The following is a 26,278-nucleotide window of genomic DNA, read 5'->3' as shown; positions in this document are numbered from 1 at the left end:
GTGTGGAGATGGAGTCTGGCAGATGTATTCGTGTAGACTGCTATATTTTTAATGGCTTCCAAATGATTCTGATGAATACTGCCTACTCGTAAGGATCTCTTCAGCTGCCATAGGGCCACAGATGTTCTACCGTCCCCTGCAATGTGAACACATCAGGCTGTGAATTTAGGAATTTACCACCTGGCTGAAACCAGGTGTTAAGAAAGAAATGTGAGAGCCTCCTAGGGCGGGGCTACCTGGCCAACTTAGGCTGTTTCTCGGCACCCAAGGACACCTTTACATTCATTTCCTGATCCCACAGCCTCCTGAGTCATCGCCAGACTCAGTGGGTCAGGCAGGAATGCAGCAGGCAGGACTCACCCTCATGGCTGTAGCTGTGTGTGTGGCTCTTCAAACTTCAGAAGGTGAGTTGGGGGCACCAGTGACCTGGAGCTCCCGGGGGGGGGAGGGGAAGAATACCTCCTAAGTTGGTGCTGGAAGGAGTCTCTGTCTTCCGGTGAGACTCTTCCATTGTTCTCTGATTATCTGGAGCACAGCACAAGTTCAAGGTCAGGGATTTGGGGAGGAAATATTTCCCCGGGAAAATTAATCGACTATAGGGATGAGCCCTTCTGTGCAGGTGCAACTTCCTATGACAGAACACTGTCTTTTCCTGGCTAGGAGCTGGGGCAGAGCCGCTGTTCTCTGTTTAAGTGCCTCAAATAGCTATACTCTCTGAACAGAGGTGTGTGTGTGTGTGTGTGTATGTATGATCTACATGCACATGTGTGCACATCTTTGTCTGTGTGTTTGTGTATGCATTTTTCCCCTAGAGGAAAAAAAATCAGCATTGGCAGGTAAGCTCCAGGTTTCTTGAGCAGTCAGCCTTGTGGGTACCGAACTTCAGTCTAGCCTTTAGAAAGGGGAGCGTGATCAAGGAGATTGAGCCATACAAAGTGTACTGATGAGAACTCAGCTTCTGTGTTGGTAGTGAGTATGTGGAGATCATAGCTGCGTTTGGACTGAAAGCAACCTACTTTAAGGGCATTCAAGGGCGCTTAAGATTCCTTTGTCTATCGCTAGACTGCAGAGTCTCACTCGCAGCTCTGGCTGGCCTAGAACACATATGTATCTCAGACTAGCCTCAGACTCTGCTTCAGCCTCCCAAATGCTTGGATTATAGGCATGAGGTACACACCCTGCTAGCACTTAATTAGTGACTGGAATATGTAGGTGAATGAACTATTACACTAATTTTGGCCATAGTGAGTTTAAGTAGTATATGTTCCTGAGATAGATTATAAATAGAGCATTCATTCCCCAAAGAATAAAAAAAGAAAGAAAGAAGCCCTCAACTCATAGAAAGTTATGGATGATGTGTCTTTCTTACACTGCATCCTAAACAGGCCCTGAGTCTAGAGCAGAGGTGGGGTACAAACTTTGTCTGGTCTGCTTTTTAAGTGCACATGCCAACATTTCAAAACAAAGTTCACAATCACACCTTTGTATACACACACAGGCAAACTGGATTAACAGCTCTCTTACCAGTGAGAGTTGGAGGCTGGAGGTGTAGCTCAGAGAGCTCTCCTAGCAAGCTCACGGCCCTGGGTTCAAGTCCCTATGCAGAAAAAAACACTCAGACCTGACAACAGTGGTTCTTTCCCTGGCTACAGCTGGTGGCAGTAGATGAGCTCCTGTCCCTCTCCTGGGGTGGTCTGGGCCCTACTAACTGTGTGCTTCCTGTTGGCATTTGCTTGAGGACTTCGAAGTAGTCCAGGAAGGTACTTGGCGTTAAGTGAACCAGAAGAGGAAAAACCTGACCCTCCTCCATTTCTATCAGTCTAGAGAAGGAAGCTTTTCATTTATTTCACAATATCTCTCCAGAGAAGTTCGCTGTTGCTCCAGCAGGACCTTCAGGGACTCTCAATTGACTGGCTCAGGTTTGATAGCCAGCGTCTGCAACTCTACCTAATACATTTTTCATGCAGTGCTTTGAAATGAAGATGAGGCCTCGCTCCCAGCACACGCACACACACACACACACACACACACACACACACACACACACACACACACACGCACGCACGCACGCACGCACGCACGCACACACGCACGTCCCCCAGCAGCCCTCCTATAGGGGAAGGGAAGGGTAGAGCCGCAGAGAATGAGGAAGGCTCCGCCTTGCAGCACCAAACCTCACAGAGGCTGAATCCTGGTAGAGGGATAAGAAGCAAACGGCTAAGATGGCTGACAAGCACATCTGGTGATGACAACAAGAGAGCTGAGATTCCCAGCCTGTGGCTCAGCCTTGGCCCTTACTAGAGGCTGTTTGGAATAGGAAAAACACATTGTCTGACCATTCCCACCTTCCGCCATTTAAAATAAGTGAGGTTGTGTGTGTGTGCTGGAGTGGAGAGATGGGTCAATAGTTAAGAACACTGGCTGCTCTTGCAGAGAACTGGGTTCCCAGCACCTACATGGCAGCTCACAACTGTCTGTAACTCTAGGTCCAGGGGATCTGATGCCCTCTTCTGGCCTCTTCAGGCATTGCTTGCATGTGGCTGGCCATTGGTGGTGCAAGCCTTTAATCCCAGCACTTGGGAGGCAGACGCAGACAGATCTCTGTGAGTTCGAGGCCAGCCTGGTCTACAGAGCGAGTTCCAGGACAGCCTCCAAAGCAATATAGAGAAACCCTGTCTCTTGAAAACCAAAAAAAAAAAAAAAGACAAACGGAATATATATATATATCTATATATATATATAGATATATATATATAGCCAGCCAGTGGTGGTTCATGCCTTTAATCCCAGCTCTAGGGGTCAGAGGATAGCAGATCTCTTGTGAGTTCTAGGGCACCTTGGTCTGCAGAGCCAGTTCCAGGACAGCCAGGACTGCACAAAGAAACCCTGTCTTGAAAAAAGATATTAAATTAAAATTAACGGAGGTGGGGCTGAGAACAGTTGTGGAACTAGGGCGGCCCAATGCCAATTCTTCTTCAGTAAATTTCCATTTGGGGGAGGGTGCCCTGTGGTAGTACTAAATGAGTCTGGATCCAAAATGGGGTTGGAAAGCAAAATGCAGGGGGAGATGAGGAAGACATGGCAGAGAAAACATGACAGGACACTGGAGGAAGATACAAGGAAGTGGCCTGTGCCAATTGGAGACTGGGAAACACATTTTGTACTTTCAGGGACAAAGCTGTTCCTTTATCTTAAGCTATTATCTCAGTGTGATGCTTCAAGAATTGGCATTTCCAAAGTGTTCCAAAATAATCACGAAGCAGGTGATGTTATCTGTGACCAAAACCTTGGGCTCTATCCAGAGGGCAGAGTACACCCTTCATCTGTCCATGTGGCTGCTGGTTCCAGAACCTCCATGGCTGTCGTCCAGTGGCCCTGAGCCAGATTTTTTTAACTCCAGAACCCAGGGTTAGGCTCACTTGACTTTCTATATGAATGTGTGTGTGTGTGTGCGTGTGTGTGTATTACATTTTAATCTGTGCCTAGCAGGGGTCACCAAGGAACCACGTGAAGGTCAGAGGCAAACTTGTAGGGTGCAGTTCTCTGCCAGCAGACGAGCCCTAGGCCTCACAGCAAGTGCTTCGCCCTCTGAGGCATCTCCACGGCCCCAGGGAGTTTTAGTTGTACTTTGGCTCAGATTTTGTTTATATTCAAAGGCTGTAAGAGTTCACTTCATTCAAGGGTCCTAAGTGACCTGTGAGCGGCCTGTTTTCTCACAACTATCAGGATGGCTTGATGCTTCAAAAAAACAAAACAACAACAACAAAACAAAACAACAAACAAACAAAAACAGCCTTACCAAATCTATGTTAGGACAGATTACCAATAGATGTTTGCATTTGAAAAGTCACTCTTCCAGATGGGGCCCTCTGTTTCACCAGCAGAGAAGTTCATGACCGGTCTGACATAATGGGCCCAGTAACCTGCTTTCCTTCAGTTTCTCATTAGGTGTGCCCTGCAGTTAAAACACACTTATGTAGACCCTGGAACCTAGATCATCACAAGTGTTATATTTTGGTTCCTAAAAGCAGCTGTATCTCTAGTGTGGCTATAATTATTTTTTTCTTTTTTTTTATTCAATTTAAATTATAAACATGTTTGCTTCACATGTCAATCCCAGCTCCCTCTCCCTCTCCTCCTCTCCCGCCCCCCCTTCAACCCTCTCCCAACCCCTCCTCCAATCCCTGCTCCACTCTCCAAGGAGGGTGAGGCCCTTCATGGGGAATCTCCAAAGTCTGTCATATGATCCCAGGCAGGGCCTAGGCCCTCCCCCATGTGTCCAGGCTGAGAGAGCATCCCTCCACATGGAATGGTCTCCCAAAGTCCATCTGGATGACAGGGCTAAATGCTGATATATTGCCTGTGGCCCCAAAGGATGTTGAGGCCTCCTCACTGACACCCAGGTTCAGGGAGTCTGGATCAGTCCCATGCTGGCCTCTCAGCTATCAGTCTGTGGTCTATGAGCTCCCCCTTGTTCAGGTCAGCTGTTTCTGTGGGTTTCACCCACGAAGTCATAACCCCTTTGCTCATCACTCCTCCCTCTCTGCAACTGGGTTCCAGGAATTCAGTTCAGTGTTTAGCTGTGGGTGTCTGCCTCTGCTTCCTTCAGCCACTGGATGAAGACTCTAGGAAGTCATTCAAGGAAGTCGTCAATCACGTTATCAGGGAAGGGCATTTAAGATAGCCTCTCCACTATTGGTTAGATTGCCAGCTGGTATCATCCTTGTAGGCCTCTGGACATCTCACTAGTGCCAGATCTCTCTTCAAACCTATAATGGCTCCTTCTATAATGGTATCCCTCATCCTGGTCTCCTCTATTCTTTCCCCGACTCAACCATGTCCTCCTCTCCCCTCCTCTTCACTCACTGTCTTTCTCCCAGCTTCCTCACCCACCCCACCCCCATGCTCCCAATCCCCTCAGAAGATTCTGTCCTGTTACCCTTCTCTGGGTTACCATGCATATCTTTCTTAGGGTCCTCCTTATTTCCCAGACTCTCTGGCTGGGGATTGTAGGCTGGTACTCCCTTGTTTCAGGCCTAAAATCCATATATGAGAGAGTACATACCATGCTTGTCTTTTTGTGACTGGGTTACCTCACTCAGGATGGTTTCTTCTAGAGCCATCTGTCCCGGTCCAGCTGGGACTGAATGTGGAACAGAGACCTGTGAGGAATGAAAAGAGTGGGGCAGGAGGCTCGAGAGAAAAGACCACAAGACAGGATCCTGATCAAGTGGCAATTCTATTTTTTGCTGGGCTAGCTATATAGTTGATGAAGTGGGTTTGGAGGGGGTAGGTTTTGTGGGTAGTTGGGGTGTAGCTGCAAGGAAGGCAGGATGTTAGAAGTCCACAGAAGGAGGATGTCTGGCAGGATGCAAAAGGTGCAAGAAAGGTTGCCCTGGTAACTGTGCCTCGTGGCTAACCTAAAGGTAATGTTTAGCCTCTGGGGTTGAACATGATAGGGGAGGTTTGTTTCTTGTTAAGGGCAACTATAAGGTTTCTAGGAACTGGCTGTATAACTGTTCTAATTAGCTTGGTCCTGTGGCCAGAAGTTCTGTATGTACTAGGTGGCAATCTGAGACTGGTTCCTAACAGCCATCCATTTGCCTGTAAATTTCAAGATTCCATTGTTTTTTTTTTTCCCTCCGTGTAAATGTACCACATTTTCTCTATCCACTATGCAGTTGAGGGGCATCTAGGTTGCTCCCAGGTTCAGGCTATTACAAATAATACTGTTATGAGCATAGTGGAACAAATGTCCTTGTTGTATGAATTTGCATCTTTTGGATATATGCCTAAGAGTGGAATTGCTTGGTCTTGTGATAGATTGATTCCCATTTTCCTGAGGAATCTCCATACTGATTTCCAAAGTGGGTGTACGAGTTGGCACTCCCACCAGCAGTGGAGGAGTGTTCCCCTTTCTCCACATCCTCTCCAGCATAAATTGTCTTTGGTGTTTTTGATTTTAGCCATTCTGACAGGAGTAAGATGGTATCTCAGAGTTGTTTTGATTTGCATTTCCCTGATGGCTAAGGATGTTGAGCACTTTCTCAAGTGTCTCTCAGCCATTTTAGACTCCCCTATTGAGAATTCTCTATTTAGTTCTGCAGCCCACTTTTTAATTGGATCCTTTGGTGTTTTGGAGACTTGCTTCTTGAGTTCTTTGTAAATTTTGGAGATCAGCCCTCTGTTAGATGTGGGGTTAGTGAATATCTTTTCCCATTCGGTGGGCTGTCTTTTTGTCTTGTTGACTGTGTCCTTTGCCTTACAAAAGCTTCTCAGTTTCAGAAGGTCCCGTTTATTAATTGTTGATCAGTGTGTGCCACTGGTGTTATGTTCAGGAAGCGGTCTCCTGTACCAACTCTTTCAAGGGTACCTCCTATTTTCTCTTCTAAGAGTTTCAGTGTGGCTGGATTTATGTTGAGGTCTTTGATCCATTTGGACTTAAGTTTTGTGCATGGTGATAGGCATAGCTCTGTCTGCAGTCTTCTACGTGCCAGCGTCCAGTTATGCCAACACCATTTGTTGAAGATGCTATCTTTTTTCCAATGTATAATTTTAGCTTCTTTATCAAAAATCAAGTGTTCGTAGGTGTGTGGGTTAGTATCAGGGTTTTCAATTCGATTCCATTGGTCTACCTGTCTATTTTTGTGCCAATACCAAGCTGTTTTCAGGACTATAGCTCTATAAAAGAGCTTGAAGTCAGGGATGGTGATGCCTCCGGAAGTTCCTTTATTGTAAAAGGTTGTTTTGGCTTTTCTGGGTCTTTTGTTTTACCGTATAAAGTTGAGTATTGCTCTTTCAAAGTCTGTGAAGAATTGTGCCGGTATTTTGATGGGGATTACGTTGAATCTGTAGATTGCCTTTGGCAAGATTGCCATTTTTACTATGTTAATCCTACAATCCAAGATCATGGGAGATCTTTCCATTTTCTGGCATCCTCTTTCATTTCTTTCTTTAAAGACTCAAAGTTCTTGCTGTACAGGTCTTTCACTTGTTTGGTTAGCGTTATCCCCAAATATTTTATGTTGTTTGGGGCTATTGTAAAGGGTGATGTTTCTCTGATTTCTTTCTCAGCCCATTTATCATCTGTATGTAATAGGGCTAATGATTTTTTTGAGTTAACCTTGTATCCTGCCACTTTCCTGAAGGTGTTTATCATCTGTAGGAGTTCTCTTGTAGAGTTTTTCAGATCACTTATGTAAATGATCATATCATCTGCAAATAGTCAAAGTTTGATTTCTTCCTTTTCAAGTTGTATTCCCTTGATCTCCTTTTCTTGTCTTTTTGAGCTAGCTAGAACTTCAAGTACAATATTGAAGAGATATTGAGAGAAAGGGCAGCTTTGTCATGTTCCTGATTTTAGAGGAATTGCCTTGAATTTCTCTCCATTTAGTTTGATGTTAGCTGTTGGTTTACTGTATATTGCTTTTATTATGTTCAGGTATGTTCTTGTTATCCCTGATCTCTCCAGGACCTTTATTATGAAGGGGTGTTGGATGTTGTCAAAGGCTTTTTCCGCATCAAGTGAGAAGATCATGTGGTTTTTCTTTTGCAGTTTGTTTATATGGTGAATTACATTGATAGATTTTTGTATGTTGAGCCATCCCTGCATCCCTGGGATGAAGCCTTCTTGATCATGGTGGATGATTTTCCTGATGTGTTCTTGGATTCGATTTGCTAATATTTTATTGAGTATTTTTGCATCAATGTTCATGAGGGAGATTGGTCTGTAGTTCTCTTTCTTAGTTGTGTCTTTGTGTGTCTTGGGTATCAAGGTAATTGTAGCTTTGTAAACAGAGTTTGGCAATGAACCCCTTGCTTTTATTGTGTGGAACACTTTGAAGAGTGTTGGAATTATCTCTTCTTTAAATTTCTGGTAGAATTCTGCACTGAAGCCATCTGGACCTGGGCTTTTTTTGGTTGGGAGACTTTTGATGACTGCTTCTATTTCATTAGGGGTTATAGGTCTCTTTAGATTGCTTATCTGCTCTTGATTTAATTGTGGTAAGTGATATCTTCCTTAGATTTAAGTTTTCCTTCCAGTACTTTCTGTAGGACTAGATTTGTGGATATGTATTGTTAAAATCTGATTTTGTCGTGGAATATCTTGTTTTCTCCCTCTATAGTGATTGAAAGCTTTGTTGGGTATAATAGTCTGGGCTGGCATCCGTGGTCTCTTAGTGTTGGTAGAATATCTATCCAGAACCTTCTGGCTTTCAGAGTTTTCATGGAGAAGTCAGGTGTGATTCCGATAGGTTTGCCTTTGTATGTTACTTGGCCTTTTTCCTTTGCTGCTCTTAATATTCTTTCTTTATTCTGTATATTTGGGTTTCTTACTATTATGTGGCGAGGGGACTTCCTTTTGGGGTCCACTCTATTTGGTGTTCTGTAGGCTTCTTGTACTTTCATTGGCTTGTCTTTCTTTAGGTTGGGAAAGTTTGCTTCTATGATTTTGTTGAATATGTTTTCTGTTCCTTTAAGGTGGTTTTCTTCTCCTTCTTCTATACTTATAGTCGATGAATCTGTTTCTCCTAGTGAATCTTCAATGCCTGAGATTCTCTTCTAACTCCTGTATTCTGATGGGTATGCTTGCATCTGTAGTTATTCACCTTTTCTAGTTCCAGCATTCCTTCAGACTTCAGTTTTTATTTATTTATTTTTTATTGTCTCTATTTCAGCTTTCAAACCTTGCACTGTTTGAATTATTTCTTATAATTTTTGGTTTGTCTTTTGTTTTATTTATTTAAAAGATTTTCTCATTTCTTCCTTTAGGGTCTCTATCATCTTCATGAAGTTGGTTTTTAGGTTATTCTCTTCTGTTTCATCTGTGTTGGGATGTTCAGATCTTGCTGGTGAGGGTTCCTAGACTCTGGTGCTGTCATAATTTTCTTTTCTGTCGTTGAATTTGTTCTAATATTGTCATCTTCCCATTCCTTCATTCAGTGGGTACACATGGGTTCTCTTCCTTTCCTGGTGAGTACGGGTCCAAGGTTCTCTTCGGGTGGGTGCAAGCCAGTCCAGTTCTCTGATGGGTCTCTCAGTGGATGCAGATGGGTCTCAGACACTCCCTCTCCTGGTGGTTGGGAGTTCTGCCCTCTGCCCTCTGCCCTCTGTACTCTGCCCTCTGCACTCTGCCTTCTGCCCTAAGTGGGGGCAGGCTCCTGGTAGCTCGGTCCTCAGGGGGTGAATGGAGCTTGCTGCAATTCCCAGTCCAGGACATCCCAGAGAGGGCAAGCGGAAGGCTATAATTATTTTTTTAGACATACTTTTCTATGTTAGTGAAACAGTGCAATATAATGACAGTATTTTCCAGTATGAGTAATGTATGGGTCCCTTTGAAGGGACACACTCTCTTCATTCTCAGTGTTGACTTTTAAATTATCTTACTGTTACTTCATGTGTATAAACGAAACCAAGTATAACTGTGCAATTATAAATCACTTCTACTACTACAAAGTAAACATGTTCAAAATTTAAAAACACAACCATGGGGCTGGAGAGATGGCTCAGAGGTTAAGAGTACTGGCTATTCTTCCAGAGGTCCTGAGTTCAATTCCCAGCAACCACATGGTGGCTCACAAGCATCTGTAATGAGATCTGGCGCCCTCTTCTGGCATGCAGGCATACATGCAGACAGAACACTGTATATGTAATAAATCTTTAAAAATAAAATAAAAATAAAAAAATGAAAACACAACCACAAAGCCAAGTTGGCTTCAATATGTTGACATTAATATAATACAGTTAGGCTGTAAAATCACTGTTGTGAACAGTACTACACCCTTGGCGGAGGTGGCTTGAGTGTGGGTCTGATGCACATTCTGCCAGGCCGAGTGACAAGTGCTAACTGACTTCTTGCCTATTTCTGTATGAACTTGGCCTTCCCTTGGTGTGAATGCATTGAGAAGTTCAGCTGGATCTTCTCTAATTGTCCTGGGACAATGAAGGCAATACTGTACTTGCTAACCTCACTGACATTACCATGAAAAATTTAAATGTCCTCAAAGAGTTCGGCTAAGATGACCTTCTGGAAGATCAGGACATGCTGGCTAGAAAGTCACTGGACTGATACATTGGATCTCTGGAGAGTTCATAGATCCTGGGAAAACACCTGCTGGACTTTTCCAGAGGTCTATGAACCCAGTTTGAGAAATGCTGACATGCTGGAATGCTGGCTTTGACTTACAAGACTAAGAACTCTTAACTACACGAACAAGGTAAACTGCTTAGTCTCTCATAGCTCATTTCCTTTTCTGTAAAACAATACTTCTCTTAGTTATCCTCATGATTAAATAAATCACGTACACAGTGTTTGGCATGGAGTGGGCATTCAGGAATTGTTGGTTCCCCTCCTGCCCCCCCCCATAGGTTTTGCTTTTGCTTTTCTATTTTTCAGATTTTTTAAATTATTGATTGGTGTATTTGTATGATAAGATGGGGACAAACCTGCGCATGTGTTCCTGTAGAAGTCAGAGGAACAAGCACAGCAAAAGGCCCAAAGCAAAATGAGACAAACACCCACAAAAATACAATTGAGTTCATTTTATGTTTGCCAGCTACTCCTAGGCTGGAGCCTACCCTGAAGTGTGGTTAATAAACCAGTGAGACTTCGTTGGAAAAAACTAAAATTTCCTTTGCCAGTGGGTATCAGTTGCAGAAAACTCCTCAGTTAGGGGTGAAAACTTACTTACACTTCCCCCTCGCAGCCCTGGGACCCTACCCGACTTGAACCTGTGCAGGCCCAGTTCCTGCTGCTGCAGTCTCTGTGAGTTCAAAAGTGCATCATTGCTGTCATCTGGAAGATACTGCTGTCTCCGTTGTCTTTGGACCTTACAATCTTTCTACCTCCTCTTCCACATGGGTCCCCGAGCCTCGAGGAAATCCCGTTTTCAGGACTGAGTGTTCTCCAGTTGTGGGTTTCTGTGTTTTAACTCCTGGTGCCCCGTCTTTACTTTCAGTGTGGCTTCAGCTCCGGGGACAGCAAAAGAAATGTATAAAACTTACCAATCCGTCAGTAGGGAAGCTGAAAAAGCTGAGAAGAGGGTGACATAAAACTGTAAGACAAGTGGGTGTGGAGTAATGCACACCTTTAATCTCAGCAGTCAGGAGGCACAGGCCGGCTGATCTCCACGAGTTAGAGGCCAGCCTGGACTGCACAGTGAGTCCCTGTCTCTAAAATATAATGAAAAATAAAACTTAAGACAAAGAGCTGGGGTGCCAAGCATGGGTGGGTGGGTGGGCACCACACTCAATCTCCAGCACCCGTCACTTGAATTGAACTAAGGTAAACTGAAAAATGAATTTAACAAAAACGGAACAAATCGTTAGGGTAGCAATGTTAATATTAACAAAGAAAAGACTTCAGTCAAAAGTTGTAATGGAGATAGGAATTCAAGAATCTGAAATAATTTCATCAGAAGCCATTCACAGGCCACAGGCCAGATGAAGCAAGTACTGGGAGAGCGACATTAGAGTCTGTTTTTACTTCAGTGTGCTTTTTATTAGTTTTTACAAATTCCATTTTAACGCACTTAAATATGACTGTAGATACAGTGTTTCCCCTGGCAATCTGAAAACACTATGTAACTCCTACTGATTTGTTTCAGAAGTGACGATACCCTCAAATAGATCCATGATGGGGAGGCTGGCCTGGGCAGCTAGGAAACCGAGGGACATGGTGTGGGGCTGCACATGCGCACCTCCTCCCCCTCTAGACCCTGGGGTGGCTCTGAGGCCATCTGGCGTGGGTTCCCTCTCTAGAGTGCATGAGCTGGCGCTGGGAGAGACAACAAACGGTGACCCCACAGTAACACTGAGCGGTGTCACTTCTAGTTGCTGCCACCCGGCTCCGAGTCCGGCTACCACCCTGGCCAGGCTCTCCAGCTCGCCAGACACTGATGAGAGCAGCACGACTTAGGTGAGACCAGCATGACAGGCGTAAAGCGTCGCCACGTCGTGCTTTCCGGTCCCCTGAGACTTATTTTTTCCAGGTTGAGACCTCTGGTTTTGATCTCTGTATGCGTTTTAAATAAAAATACCAGTTTCTAAACTTAACTCTATCCTATCTGTGATATTCTTTTTTTTTCCCTTTTTTTTGAGACGGGGTTTCTCTGTCCTGGAACTTGCTTTGTAAATGAGGCTGGCCTTCAACTCAGAGGTCTGTCTGCCTCTGCCTCCTGAGTGCTGGGATTAAAGGCATGCACCACCACCGCCTTGAGATAAGTATTATTCTTTTGCACTCTTTTATTAGTATTTAGTGATTTTCCACTTTTTTTTTTTTTTTTTTTTTTTTTTTGGTTTTTACGAGACAGGGTTTCTCTGTATTGTTTTGGAGGTTGTCGGTCCAGCCTGGCCTCGAACTCACAGAGATCAGCCGGCCTCTGCCTCCCGGGTGCTGGGATTAAAGGCGTGGGCCACCACCGCCCGGCGTGATTTTCCACTTTAATCCATGAGTTTAATGCTTCTTTTAGTTTCTAAGCAAAGTAAGTGTATAAATGTTTATTATTTTGCATAGGGATTGCTCTTCAAACACAGTATGCAATCATAAAACATTTTATAAGGGCTGGAAAGATGACTCAGAGGTTAAGAGCACTAACTGCTCTTCCAGAGGACCAGAGTTCAATTCCCAGCAACCACATGGTGGCTCACAACCATCTGTAATGAGATGTGGTGCCCTCTTCTGGCCTGCGGGTGTACATGCAGACAGAACACTGTATACATAATAAGTAAATAAATCTTTAAAGAAAAAATCCTTTAAAATTTTTTTATAATTATTATATTGAAGGGACTCTCCTAAAGAGCAGGAGTGCTCTCTCTCAGACCCTGATTTAGGCACAAATCGCACCCACACACCCGTTTTCCCAGAGAGATTCTTTATTAAGCAGGGAAGAAAAGTTAAAGTGACCACTTTCTGACTTAGGCAGAAAACAGCAGCAAATGACTTTGCAGGTGTAACTTTTAAGAAGAGAAAAAGGCAGTTCTGTGTCAGAATGGGCTAGGATGGATATTTTGTTTTGATTGGATATGTTAATTAAGTGAACCAAAGGGGGCATTTGGTTGCTTGAGTTTAATACTTTGATAGCTGTGTCTTTTTTCTCTCCATTTCTTATTTAAATTAGAAACAATCTTATTTTACATAGCAATCCCAGTTTCCTTGACCTGGATTGCTCCACGATCTTTTCTTTTCTTTTTTCCTTTTTTTTTTCTTTGTTTTTGGTTTTTGGAGACAGGGTTTCTCTGTATTGCTTTAGAGGTTGTCCTGGAACAGTCTAGCCTCGAACTCACAGAGATCCACCTGCCTCTGCCCCCCTAGTGCTGGGATTAAAGGCATGCGCCACCAACGCCCGGCCAACGTTGAGATAGTTTTAAACTGCCATCGAATATTTTCGTTTTGGTGCCAGGGACAATCCAGGACCTTGTTCCTTCTAAGAGTGCGCTTTACCGCTGAGTTACCCTCCAGTCCCCGCAAAGGTGACATTTCAAGCTGACATTATGAAATGTTGAAAATTTGTAAGTGCAGCTCTCATCTGGCTCATACGTCATCATACTGCATAGCCACTGCAGAGCTGTTTGCAGTCAAGTGTAGGCAGAGATGCGCACACATCCTACAAGCCAGCAACTCCAGGCATGTTGTCTGGTCTGTGGTTCTCCAAGTGTATTCTGGGAACAGCAGTATCAGCCTCACCAGGGCAGCTATTGGGACTGCGCACGCTCAGGCGTCACCCCCACTTAATAGTCAGAAATGTGAGGTTGGCGGGAACTGACGGTTATCTCTGGCTTAAAAATAACTCCAAATGATTCTGATGCCTTGGGTAGTTCTTGTGCAGCTCCAGGGAGACATACAGATGAGCAACTCAGGTACAACCCGCAGGGCTTGGATGCAAACCTGAGCACCACCCTTTCTGAGTCCTTTGATTTAGGGAATATTATGTAACTTTTTAGCACATTAGTTGCGCCCTTGCTAAACGTGGTGAGTTCAGTCAGTTCCTTTTGCTTATAGTTGCCGCGACAATCAATTGAACTAATGTCTCATGCACACAGTGAATAGCTAGTGCTCTCTTGGATGGGTGCTCCTTGCAGCCTTGCTTCCATAATGAAGTCGTGGAAGTGTTCTGCCTGCACGTATCCCTGCAGGCCAGAAGAGGGCACCATATCTCATTACAGATGTTTGTGAACCACAACTCAGGACGTCTGGAAGACCAGTTAGTGGGGTTTTGCTTTCATTATTTAGAGAATACTTTATTAGTTCTTGTAATCAAACCCACATGGATAAGACCTTACATATTTAATACAGTGTGTTACCCCTGTACAATTGGAAAAATAAATTAAGTTCAACATTTCTAGACCAATCTGCCAGCTAGTGTTCTTACCCACTGGGCCATCCGCCAGTCCCTCTCTTCACTTCTTTACATTGATAGCATCAAGGGAGGGGAGCCTGAAAGAGGACATAAGCTTCAACCATCACGTCATGAGCTACTCTGCCTTTCGGGGTAGCCTGCTGTTATCCTTTCCCAATATTCACCCCAGACTTCTGTGTCCTTCCTCCGTGCATAAGCTTCTGGTGACATTTGCTTCAGATGGAGTCCGTGTTTGATTTCTGCCCCATGCAAGACCCTCTGCTGGGTTGGTAAATGAGTCACTCAGTGTCCACTGATTGTGAACTGCCTCTTCCAGGACTGACCTCAGGGTTTGTTTCTCTTGTCAGCAGGAAAAGGCACTCATCAGCCACACAAATCACCTCTTAAAGGGCATTCTGATGGGGATCTAGTATGCCATGTCCTTTCCTAAGCAAACTGGCACATGTAGGACCAGTTGTAGGGAAAGCTGGAGCAGATCAGGCGGAACCAAATGGCAGTTCACAGCCTCTGGCTGGTTCCCTCTTTAGTAGGATTTAGTCCATAGGTGTGTGCTGCTTTGCATGCCCACCCTGCCAGACTTCTCTAGAACTTACATTTGTCCATCTAATTCCCTCAGAGAAATGCTAACTCCATCAGATCTGTTTGTGTAATCTATGATTGGAAGGAACGGTTATGACCCCTGCTGTCCCTGGCCTCATGCAATGGTGGCTTTAGGGCAGTCTGTAGGGGGAGACTTAACCTCCTTAATCTATGATTAGCTCCCTTCCCAAAGTAACAGTGTCACCTACATAAAAACAATGGAGCTGCAGAATAACTGATATGTTATTCTACCACTTATTAGCATTTCATTACATCTTCATACATGCATATAGTGTTCTTTCAACCCCTCTATTACCATTTTTTACTTTCTCTTCCCCTTCCATATTCCTAGGAGACCTTTTTTACTTTACTTTATTTTATTTATTTATTTTGGTTTTTCGAGACAAGGTTTCTCCGCATTGTTTTGGAGGCTGCCCTGAACTTGCTCTGTAGACCAGGCTGGCCTCGAACTCACAGAGATCTGCCTGCCTCTGCCCCCCTAGTGCTGGGATTAAAGGTGTGCGCCATAACGCTCGGCTACATTTAAAAATTTTTTATCACATGTGTGTGTGTGGGGGGGGACGGCTAGGTGCACATGTGCCATGGGAAACGCATGTAGAGGCGAGAGAATAAGTTTCAGGAGTTAGTTCTCTCCTTCCACCTTGTGGTACCCAGAGACCGGGCTCAGGTCGTCAGGCTGGTCAGTCCCTTTGCTCGCTGAGCAATCTTGGCAAGCCCCTTTTAGGTTCAAGTCATTTTCCTCCTGATTCACTCATCCACTGATGTGCACTGCATTACTCACCTTTTGTTGTTGTGATAAAACACCATGATCAAGAGCAACTTGTAGAAGAGTTTATTAACAGTTCCAGAGAGGGAGTCCATAATGGCAAGGAAACCATGGTTGCAGGCAGTCAGAACAGGAAGCTGGGAGATCCCATCTTCCACTGCCAACCAGAAACGGAGAGAGGCAGCTCTCTCAAAGCCCGCCCTCAGTGATAACCGGCCTCCGCGGGCAAGGCTCCGCCTCCTAAAGGTTCTACAACCTCCCCCAAACATCGCCACCCACTGGGTTCCAAGTGAATGAGACATTCTCATTCACCGTGAGTACCTCGCTGATCCCCTAACTTGGGTATTGCAAATAGTTCCACAATAAATATGGTTATGTGACTATTTCTGCGGCATACTGACTTCAGTTCCTTCGGGCACATCCCCAGGAATGGTATAGCTGGATCACGCAGAGGTTCCATTTTTAACTTTTGAGAAACCTTCATGCTGATTTTTCCCCCCAGTGGCAGCGCTAATTTACAATCTCAATAACAATGTGTCGGGTCCCTTTCTTCGTATCTTTACCAGCATTCACTGGTTTTTGCTTTGCTTTGGCATGGTTTTGGTTTTTTATGACCATCACTTTGACTGCCATTGTACCTTTAATTTATATTTCCCCAGTAGCTAAAGATGCTGAAAATTATTTCTACATATTTATGAATTAGTTTTATTTTCATTTGGAAAGTGTTAATTGAGTTTATTTGCCCTTTTATTAATAAGGTTATTCATTCTTTTCAAGGGTTTGGTTTCTTTCAGTTCTGTATACATTCTGGATATTTGATGGATAACCAGCAAAGAGATGTTTCAGCTCTGAGGTCTGACTCTTCATTGTTTTTCTTTGGCTGTGCAGAAGCTTATTAACTTGATGCGATCCTATCTGTTATTCTCAGCTGTTGTTCCTTAAGCTAAACAGCACTCAGAAACTCATTGCCTATATCCGCATCTTGATGTTTTTGTCTTCATGTTTTCCACTAGCGGTGTCAAATGCAGTTCTCTTCTTCAACCTACTTGATACCTCTAAATCTCTTCTGTAAAATTCTGGAAGTGTGGCTGAAATCAGAGCAAGTAGTGTTTTATAGAAGGAAAATGCTGACAGGACTTTGCATAAGAGAACCTCTAGGGGGCAATGTCATCCAAGAGAACCTTAGCACTGCCCTCATCCAATCTACCCTGTTCACACTCCCCATGCTCCACTTCAAATTTATTTCTGGTCTTTTGTATTTTGGATCACGTCAAAGCATCATTGTTCTTAACTACCAACATAGACTAAATGTTTAGCTGCGTACGGCCTTTTAATTAGTCAATCTCACAGATCAAGTAGTCTCCAGCCGAACTAGTCCTACATTTTTATTTGAGAAGTGCACCTCAGTTTTATGAAACACCTATAGGTCCTGGGTGCCTTTCTGATTTAAAGCTATCCCTTGAGTTGATATTAGTGCTTGGGTAACTCATACTACTCAACTCACAAGTTCTCCTGTAACTCCTTATTCCCACCATGCTTCTAAAAGGTACATTTCATGATTTAGAGTTGCTTGGAATACAACTGACATTCAGGTTCTGAAGTTAGGAGCTCCTCATGGTTTCACTCTAAGAACTGTGTATAGCAATATAATCAGATTTTTTTCCTGCTTGTGTGTGATAAACACTTGAGACACAATCTAAAAGGAGAAATTAGTCATTTTGCTTAACGGTTTCTGAAGTTTCTATCTGCAGCTCTCTACTCTGTTGATTCTGGGCCTGTGACAAGGTAGACCATAGCTGCACTGGCACCATGTGGCAGAGGCCACTCGACTCATGGCAGACAGGAAGGAGAAAGGACAGGATGCCCGCAATAACTCACTTCCTCCAGTTAGGTCCCATCTCCTAAAATGTGCTTTTGTCTCAGACTTTTTTTTAACTCTGTTTTTGTTTTGTTCTTTTTTTCTTTTAAGACAGAATCTCACTGTGTAGCCCAGGCTGGCCCCAAGCTAGTAGTCTTCTTGCCTCTAGTTCCCGAGTGCTAGGGTTACAGGTGTGTGCCACCATGCTTATTGGTGACAGTGGTGGTGCTGGAGACTGAATCGGCTACCTCATGCATGCTAGGCAAGCCAAGTCCTTCTAACAGAAAACTTCAAGCTTTCACCTGAGGTCCATGAGTATTGTCCTTTTCCTTAAATTGTTGCTGCCCTTTAAGCCACAGCTGTCTGAATCAGCAACTGCAACTCCAGTGACATTAGCAGTCAGCAGCAGTTAGGCTGCAAGAGCTGCAGCCAAGCTATTTGGGGAATTTATCTAAATCTCTGTCCCTTTAAAGGTGAAATTCTGCTCCTCAGAGAGGCTGCATAGCGAGTAGTTCACCTCCTCTCTTTGGATGTCTCTGCCTCTGCTCGCCTCTCTTTAAAAACCCTTCTCTACCTGGCTTCTTCCTACCACTTCTAGTCAGCTACTTGCTGATGCAGCCTCCTGACTGCAGGTGAATTTTATTTAATCAAACATTTTTCCTTCATTTTGGTTTTTCCAGACAGGGTTTCTCGGTGTAGCTTTGGAGCGTGTCCTGGCACTCGCTCTGTAGACCAGAGCTGGCTTCTAACTCACAGAGATCTGCCTCCCACGTGCTGGGATTAAATGCATGCATTACCACCTCAAGTCTTACAGATTTATTTATTCTGTATACATTGTTCTGCCCGCAGGCCAGAACAGGGGGCCAGATCTCATTACAGATGGTTGTGAGCCACCATGTGGTTGCTGGGGATTGAACTCAGGACCTTTGGAAGGACAGTCAATACTCTTGACCTCTGAGCCTCTTGTCCCAATCAAACACATCTTTGCATCATTAAACAAATGTTTCCGAGCATAAACAAAAGCAACACACCTTAAAATAATATTCTACAACACACGAGGCCTCCCGTTTTCAAAATGAACTGCATGGAACACCAGTAACTCACTCTCTCCATCCTCCATGTGAACTCCGTCGTCACTGCTGGTTACAGCTTTTCTTTTTGGTTTTTCGAGACAGGGTTTCTCTGTGGCTTTGGAGGCTGTCCAGGAACTTGCTCTGTAGACCAGGCTGGCCTCGAACTCACAGAGATCCACCTGCCTCTGCCTCCCGAGTGCTGGGATTAAAGGTGTGCGCCATCAATGCCTGGCTTGTTTGCAGCTTTTCATATCTGTCACGTGTTTTGTCACTTTGCCTAGACTTAAATTTTCTCTCTCATAATACAGCTTAAGTTCTAGAAGGTAGAGACAAGGCCTGTCTTTCTCCGCATTCATGAAGCTCCCAGGAAATACTTGCTTGATCTCTGGAATCTTTAAGATGAGGGCAAGTCGGAATTCTGCCAACTGTAATGTTACTTCCTTCCGTCTCTTATAGCCATACTTCCCATAGCTTCCAGCTGCTGCACTGAAGTTTCCCATCATATTTCCAGAAGACTTCTGGAAAGAGTGAATTCATGCAGCATCCAGAGGGCTGACGGGGACTGTGACTTGGCTGCTGTCATGTGAGTGTTCTTCACCAAGGACATGTCAACCTGAATGCTGGTTATTCCCTTGGCTAACACACACTGGCTTGAAATGCTTTGCCTGACACACATCATTCAAAGGAGAAAGGGTAGTTCTCATGTCTTTGAGTGCCAGACTACTCGGAGTAAACACACAATCTCTGTACAGGAATGCCCTGAGTCCTATGCTCTCCCTTCAGCCTCCCAAAAATGCTGGGTTGGGGTTAAGTGTTCTCAGATGCCAGAAGCATTAGTGGCCTTGCTAAGCCACACAAGGGAGATTCTGAATGGCAAGGACAAAGCAGCAATCAAGGATGACAAAGCCATCTGTCATGGCTTTAAACTGTGACTTTCCCCAGGTAGGCAATGGCTGCTGACACTTCTACTCTCTGAATTCCATAGGAATTTATGGTCTGAAAGGTAGTATGGCAATGTCTGCACTGCAATGTCACAGCCGCATGCGACTGACTTGCTCCTATTTGCTTTTGATTCTGGGTGTTGGCTTAGGGTGAACCACCTGGCCCTCCTATCACTCCCTCTACACGTCAGAGCCAGGACTGTAGGCCAACAACAGCGTGAGAGGAAGGCATAATTTACTTCCCTGTCACACAGAAGACGCCGGTGGGCAAGGTTACATAGTTCACCTGTTGTGGTATTGCCAGAAAATGGCAGAAATGGGATTCTCACACAGCTCTCTTGTTTATAACACTATTTATCTTCAGAGGTCATTCAAAATGAAGAGGGGAGCTCACCATAACGTGTTCTTCCAAGGGCAGGTATGGAGGTGTGTGCTTGTAATCCTAGCATTCAGTAGAGTGAGGCAGATGGATCACCAGTTCGAGGTCAGCCTGGGTCACAGTGATAGCCTATCTTAACAAAGAAAAAGTTTTCCTCTTAAACTCTAGTATGTCTCATGTGAGTTATCTCCCTGGCATGCTGGGTTTAACACCACTTATGCATCTGGATGATGCTACTGAGCCATTTGGCAGTCTTTCCTTTGGACTATAAAATAACATTGCCTAAGCCCAAGCTTCTGAGACACCCAGGAACATCTGTTCTATTAACAGATTTGACAAGTATCTATTAGTCAAGAACTGTTCCATGTTCTGAGGATACAGCAGAGATCAGTGGTCTCTGCCCTTCTGGAGTCTCTGAAAAACTTTTTATCCAGCTGGGTTCTACAGGCCATCCTATGATTTTCTATAATCTGGTAGTCTGAATCACTTTTAGGATTACACACGCACACACACACACACACACACACACTTTTTTTTAAGAGAAAGGGGAAATGCATTGCACAGCTTGTATCATATGCCCAATTATTGCTATTTTATTATTAGGAGAATGAGAAAATGAATGTTGAAGATTTCTCAGCATCATTTCAGACACCCATTTGCTATGGAAGTTGAGAAACCCTGATCCAAGGCAAAGAATTCTAAAAATGACAGAGAAAGAGTTCACAATTGACAGACGCTCTTCAGACTGGGGGCTGTGGACTCCTTGACAATTTACATGTAAACCTGTAAGCATGTTCCTGGGGAGAGGGTCTGGTCCGTGGGTTTTATAAGATTCTCAAAAGAGTCAGAGACGAATTGAGTTTTAAGACTACACTTGGGGTCTGAGGAGCAAACAATTATTTATCCAAGAATAAATAGTCTTGGGTGACTACAGAGGAAAACAGTGGGTAGAGAAGTCTCTCAGCTGCCTCAGTTTGCGCTGCCCAGGCTCCATCAGCTTGGATGGTTTAGTCACTGGAAACCAATGTAATCTGCAGCGGTCCAGGAAACATACTATAAGGTGTCTCCTGCTAAGCAGCACTTCAAGTCCCTAACATTTGGGAAACCTCTGAGCTAGGGTTTGAATATAATGTCTCCTACAGGCTTATTGCTGAATGACTGCTCTGCAGCTAGTAGCGCTGTTCTGGGAGGTTCGATAAACTCTAGAAGGTGGGGCCCGCTGGAGACAGGGCCTTGTGGGAAGAAGTGGATCACTTGGGGTGTGACTTTGTCCCCAGTCCCTTCCTTCCCATCACTGGTGGATGTCCTGCTTCCTGTCCATCATAATATGAAGAACCACTTTCCAGCATATATTCCCACTGTTGTGGGGTCCTCCCCAAATGTTTGGAGCCCATCAATCATGGGCTGAACCCTCTAAAGCCATGACCCTCCCCTAAATCTGTCCTTTAAATAGTCCCCTAAGACTAATAAAGTGTACTCAATTGAAATTCTACCAGTGTTTGATTTAATCTTAATAAATATCATTGGTAATAGTTGGAGAGTAAAAAAATTCATAGTTGATAGCAACTTGAGTCACCTGGATGTTTGCATTGCACCTATACTGCTGAACTGAACTGACCAAGCCTGTTCCGGCTGCACTGAGAAACACTGAGCTTCCAACTGTCCTTCTCAAGTCCTTCCATATGACTGACATAGACATATCTGTCATTCAGCCTAAAGGAGGCATAAGAGCATTTACAAGGTAGAATTAGAAAAATAGAAGAAGTGTCTATGGGTATTTGAGAGACAGAGATTACAAGAGAATACCATCAGCAATAGGATTTCAGTTTAGGTGGGGATTAACGGATGTCAGAGATCTTAAAAGCACAGGAACAAAAACAATGTAAAGCCTCTATGTTTGCCTCTTTTGTCCTTCTCTGACCAAATGCCTGACAAAAACAATGTGATGGAGGAAAGATCTATTTGGCTGGCCATGGTGGTAGTCAAGATGTGGTGGAGTTCTGCCGGGCAGTGGTGGCACCCGCCTTTAATCCCAGCACTCGGGAGGCAGAGGCAGGCAGATCTCTGTGAGTTCGAGGCCAGCCTAGTCTACAAAGTGAGTTCCAAGACAGACAGGACTGTTACACAGAGAAACCCTGTCTCAAACAAAACAAAACAAAACAAAAAGATATGGTGGAGTTCATGGTGGGAAGTTGCATATAGCAGAGGCTCTTCACATCACGGTGGATCAGAAAGCAGAAAGTGAGCCCACTTCCTAGTGAATGGCTTCCACCAGCAAGGTCCTATCTCCCAAAGGTCCCACGGTTTCCCCAAACAGGACACCAGTCAGGGAGCAGGCTTTTGGAACATTAGCCTGTGAGGAACATTTTAGATTCTAACCATAACATCCTCACTTTGAGGAAGAAACATGTGATTGAAGAATTAACCTTTAGGTTTTCAAAGTACTGGATTGTTTTGTTTTGCTTTTTTAATTGCTTTTTTATGCATGAGTGCTCTGTCTGCATATGCACATACCTGACGCTGGAGGGTGTCAGATCCCATTATAGATGGTTGTGAGTCACCATGCGGTTGCTGGGAATTGAACTCAGGACCTCTGGAAGAGCAGTCAGTGCTCTTAACCCTTGACACATCTCACTAGCCACCAAAGTACTAGGTTTTAGTTAAAGGGAAATTACGAAGCCAATCTCTGTTTTTAAACATATTTATTTATATAAAAGTGCAAATTTATAAGCTGAACTCTGTGCTGATAAACAAGTTGAAAATACAACGCACTTACGACTTGATTTCAAAATTAGATTTTTGTATCTTTAAGTGGTAAGTTACAGATCCTCTCTGTTATATTTTCTTATACTCAACTTAGGAAGTTTTATTTTCAAACAGTTTTACTATAGAAGCATACCTTTATTCTTCCAAAATGTAGTCATTTAAGATTTGAGACCAGTGTTTAAGATGCAGAGAGCATCATTTGTATTCCAATGTAACTCCCAGGAATCATATAATATGAGTTACAGTCGATTAATTAATAGAAATTAAATATCAGTGAACTCAGTAGACTCTTCCCCTCTATTTTCTTCAGGAAATAAGTCCTTTATTTCTAATAAGTGCTCACTGTGCTTTCTCCATGCCCGAGACAGCAGTCTGTTTGTTTACACCCCTCTACCGAGACTTCATTAAAGAACTTGCAGAAACACCATGAAAGGTTGTTAACTTTGGCAGAGGCTTCTTGTACTTCACCGAGATTATCTCTTGGATAGAAGAATCTGCTCGTGATTGTTATCCACCCCCAACCCCACCCCATGAAGTCATTCAGGAGGTTGGAATTTCTCAGAAGTTATTTTCTGAGGAAGGGGGAAGAAATACACTTTAGGGACAACCCCAGGGATAGTCTTAGCAGGAGGACCACAGCTCACACTCATTGGAATAGTTTTTATTTATTTTTATTTTTATTTATTTGTTTGGTTTTTTTTTTTGTTCTTGTTTTGGTTTTGGTTTTGGTTTTTTTTTTTTTTTCAAGACAGCGTTTCTCTGTGGCTTTGGAGGCTGTCCTGGTACTTGCTCTTGTAGACCAGGCTGGTCTTAAACTCACAGACATCCACCTACCTCTGCCTCCCGAGTGCTGGGATTAAAGGCATGCGCCACCACCACCCAGCTTACTTTTTATTTTCTTGAGACAGGGTCTTTCTATCTAGTCCTGGTTGTCCAAGAACTCTGTAGATCAGGCTGGCCTTGAACTCACAGAGATCCTTCTTCCTTTGCCTCGGAAGTCCTGGGAGTAAAGGCCTGTGCCATTGTACCATTCCTGGGTGAAGAATCAGGAGAATCAAGGTCTCCCGGGTTTCTTCCTTCCTTTTCTTTCTTTTTTCAAAAATTTCTTGTTTTTTTGTTTTTGGAGACAGGGTTTCTTTGTGTAAACAGTCCTGGCTGTCCTAGAACTTGCTTTGTAGACCAGGCAGGCCTCGAACTCACTGAGATCCGCTTGCCTCTGCTTCCCAATGCTGGGATTAAAAACGTGCACTCATCACACCTGCTTATATTTGTGATTTCTGTGAAGATTTTTTTTTCTTTTCTTGGCAGCCTCCATGTTAAACGCAGAAGGATTTGTGTCAGCCCACACAACCAGACTTTGAAGCATTGGATGAGAGTCTCCGAGGAGAAGAAGAATGGCAAAGAAAATCCCTGCCATAAGAAGCTGCACAGCAGGAGGGACAGAAAGAGTCACATCCAGAGAAATCATGGAAAACAGGGCCACAACGCTCCTCGTTAGGACCAGTGCGTGGCACTATGGAGATACCTCCACAAGTGAACTGGCTCATAGTTGGTCATAAGTTTGTCACCTGAATCTTCTTTATCGACACCCAATGGTGTTTTCTGTTGTTTTTGTTGATGGGTAGTTGCAGCTAAGGGTGTAAGTGGTAAAAAACCAACCCCAGGCAGCAAAAGCAAAGAACCAACAAAATGTGTACAAGTGACCAATAATATACTTAACTGAAAATACAAAATTCATCTTTATATATAAAATTTAAAGGGGCAATATAGATACAATTCCTCTAACATTTTAATTTAAGTTCTCCATTCCTACAGAGGAGCTGAAGGAACGGTACAAGGTTTATGTACACACCTGACACCTACATTAGTCACTGTTAGTGTTTGCTCTCTGTTTGTATGTGGGCAGGGCACACAAGTATAAGAGCTTTTCCACTAAATCATCTGAAAAGTTGCAAACATCATGACCTTTGTCTAGTCCACTTCCTGTTACTAAAACAACATTTCTGATTAGGTAACTTCTAAAGAATACAAGTTTATTTGCCTCAGGTTCCCAAGATGGGAAAGCCCAAGAGCTCGGCACTAACATCTGGTTAGCATCTGGGATGACCTTCTCAATGAACCTAAAAGTGACAGAGGACTGCATGTGACAAGATGGCCCAGTGTGCTAACTCAGATTCTTTTTCTTTTCTTACAAAACCACTAACAACATCAGGGAGACTACACCCATGCAGCCTCATTTACCCTCAGCTACACCCAATGGCCCATCTCCAAATGACAACTGTTGGGGAAGTCCTGTTATTTGTCAATAAAGCACTGCTGGACAATAGGAATCTAGATAGGTGGGACTAGGAGTCCAGGAGAACTCTGGGAAGGAGAAACACAGGAGAGTCGAGATGTAAGGCCATGGGGTAGGAAGCCCGGAACTTCTCCGGTAAGAGACATACTTAGATTAACAATTATGGGGTAATTACTTAAGTCAGAGCTAGCCAGTAAGAAACAAGCAAGGCCAACAGCTTCATAATTAATATACCCTCCTGTGTGTTTATTTGGGACTGATGCGGCTCTAGAACCAGGCTGGCGGGAAGGCTTCTCTCAAAGAAAAAGCTTCTCTTAACAAATAACATATAGGTTTAAGGATCAAGTTCCAATACATAAATCTGGAGAACACATTCAAGCCATAGCAACACTTCAGTCCTAATTTCTTTCTGAATTATCAGTTGATATCACCCAAGAATAAACAATTTTGCTAAATAATTAAGCTAGCAGTTTTATACCTGGAGAGTTAGAAATTTCATGTAGTCTATACTCAAATTTCTTTATCTCCAGATCACTTTATAATTTTTTTTCAGTTCAGGTTCACATATTGCCATTCATTTTATGTTGCTTTAGTATGTCCAATATAAAAAGTCTCTCAGGCTTTTTCTCCCCCCCTTTCATTCTTCCATAGCATGGACTTTTAAAGAGTAAAGGTTAGAATTTGTTTCACATTTCAGGTTTGTGTGATAGGTCTTCATGATCAACCCGAGTTTCCTCTATGGATTTGTATACTTCTTGATTCCTTTGTGGTTCTGCAACATCATTTTCTAAGAAGGAAAGGGTAAGACAAATAGCGCTTAGAGAGTTGAGTAGCTGCAATCATGCTGTAAACTTTAACACTAAAAAAGACACTCTGCCTCACTGCCCAGATACTCAGAGCAGCAGCAGCAGCGTTATAAACACAGAGTCAGTCCTGGATTGGTAGGTAATTTTGTATTGTTCTTAACAAGAATTCTTCTCTCTCTCTCTCTCTCTCTCTCTCTCTCTCTCTCTCTCTCTCTCTCTCTCTCTCTCTCTCTTGTGTGTGTGTGTGTGTGTGTGTGTGTGTGTGTGTGTGTGTGTGTGTGTTTGAGAAAAGGATTCATATAGTTCTCACTGATTCAGAACTAGGCTGGTCTCAAACTCACAGAGATCTACCAAATGATAGGATTAAAGGCATGTACCAGCACATGGCTCTAGAAGCCAATTTTTTTTTTTTTTTTGGTTTTTTGGAGGCTGTCCT

At 43.7% G+C, this 26,278-nt stretch overlaps 1 protein-coding gene across 1 annotated transcript; it reads left to right on the top strand.

The window, feature by feature from the left end:
- The first annotated feature begins 246 nt into the window (after positions 1–246).
- Positions 247–24,696, top strand: Ccl28 (C-C motif chemokine ligand 28). The gene is made up of 3 exons (XM_021234516.2): positions 247–404; positions 19,111–19,237; positions 24,049–24,696. Exons 1-3 carry the CDS (start codon positions 341–343, stop codon positions 24,236–24,238), a joined length of 381 nt encoding a protein of 126 aa, XP_021090175.2. The 5' UTR covers positions 247–340; the 3' UTR covers positions 24,239–24,696.
- Positions 24,697–26,278: the final 1,582 nt, after the last annotated feature.

The sequence above is a fragment of the Mesocricetus auratus genome, unplaced genomic scaffold (genome assembly GCF_017639785.1).
Source record: "Mesocricetus auratus isolate SY011 unplaced genomic scaffold, BCM_Maur_2.0 Super-Scaffold_100020, whole genome shotgun sequence".
Taxonomy (NCBI): Eukaryota; Metazoa; Chordata; class Mammalia; order Rodentia; family Cricetidae; genus Mesocricetus; species Mesocricetus auratus.
This window is presented reverse-complemented; position numbering and strand designations above follow the sequence as displayed.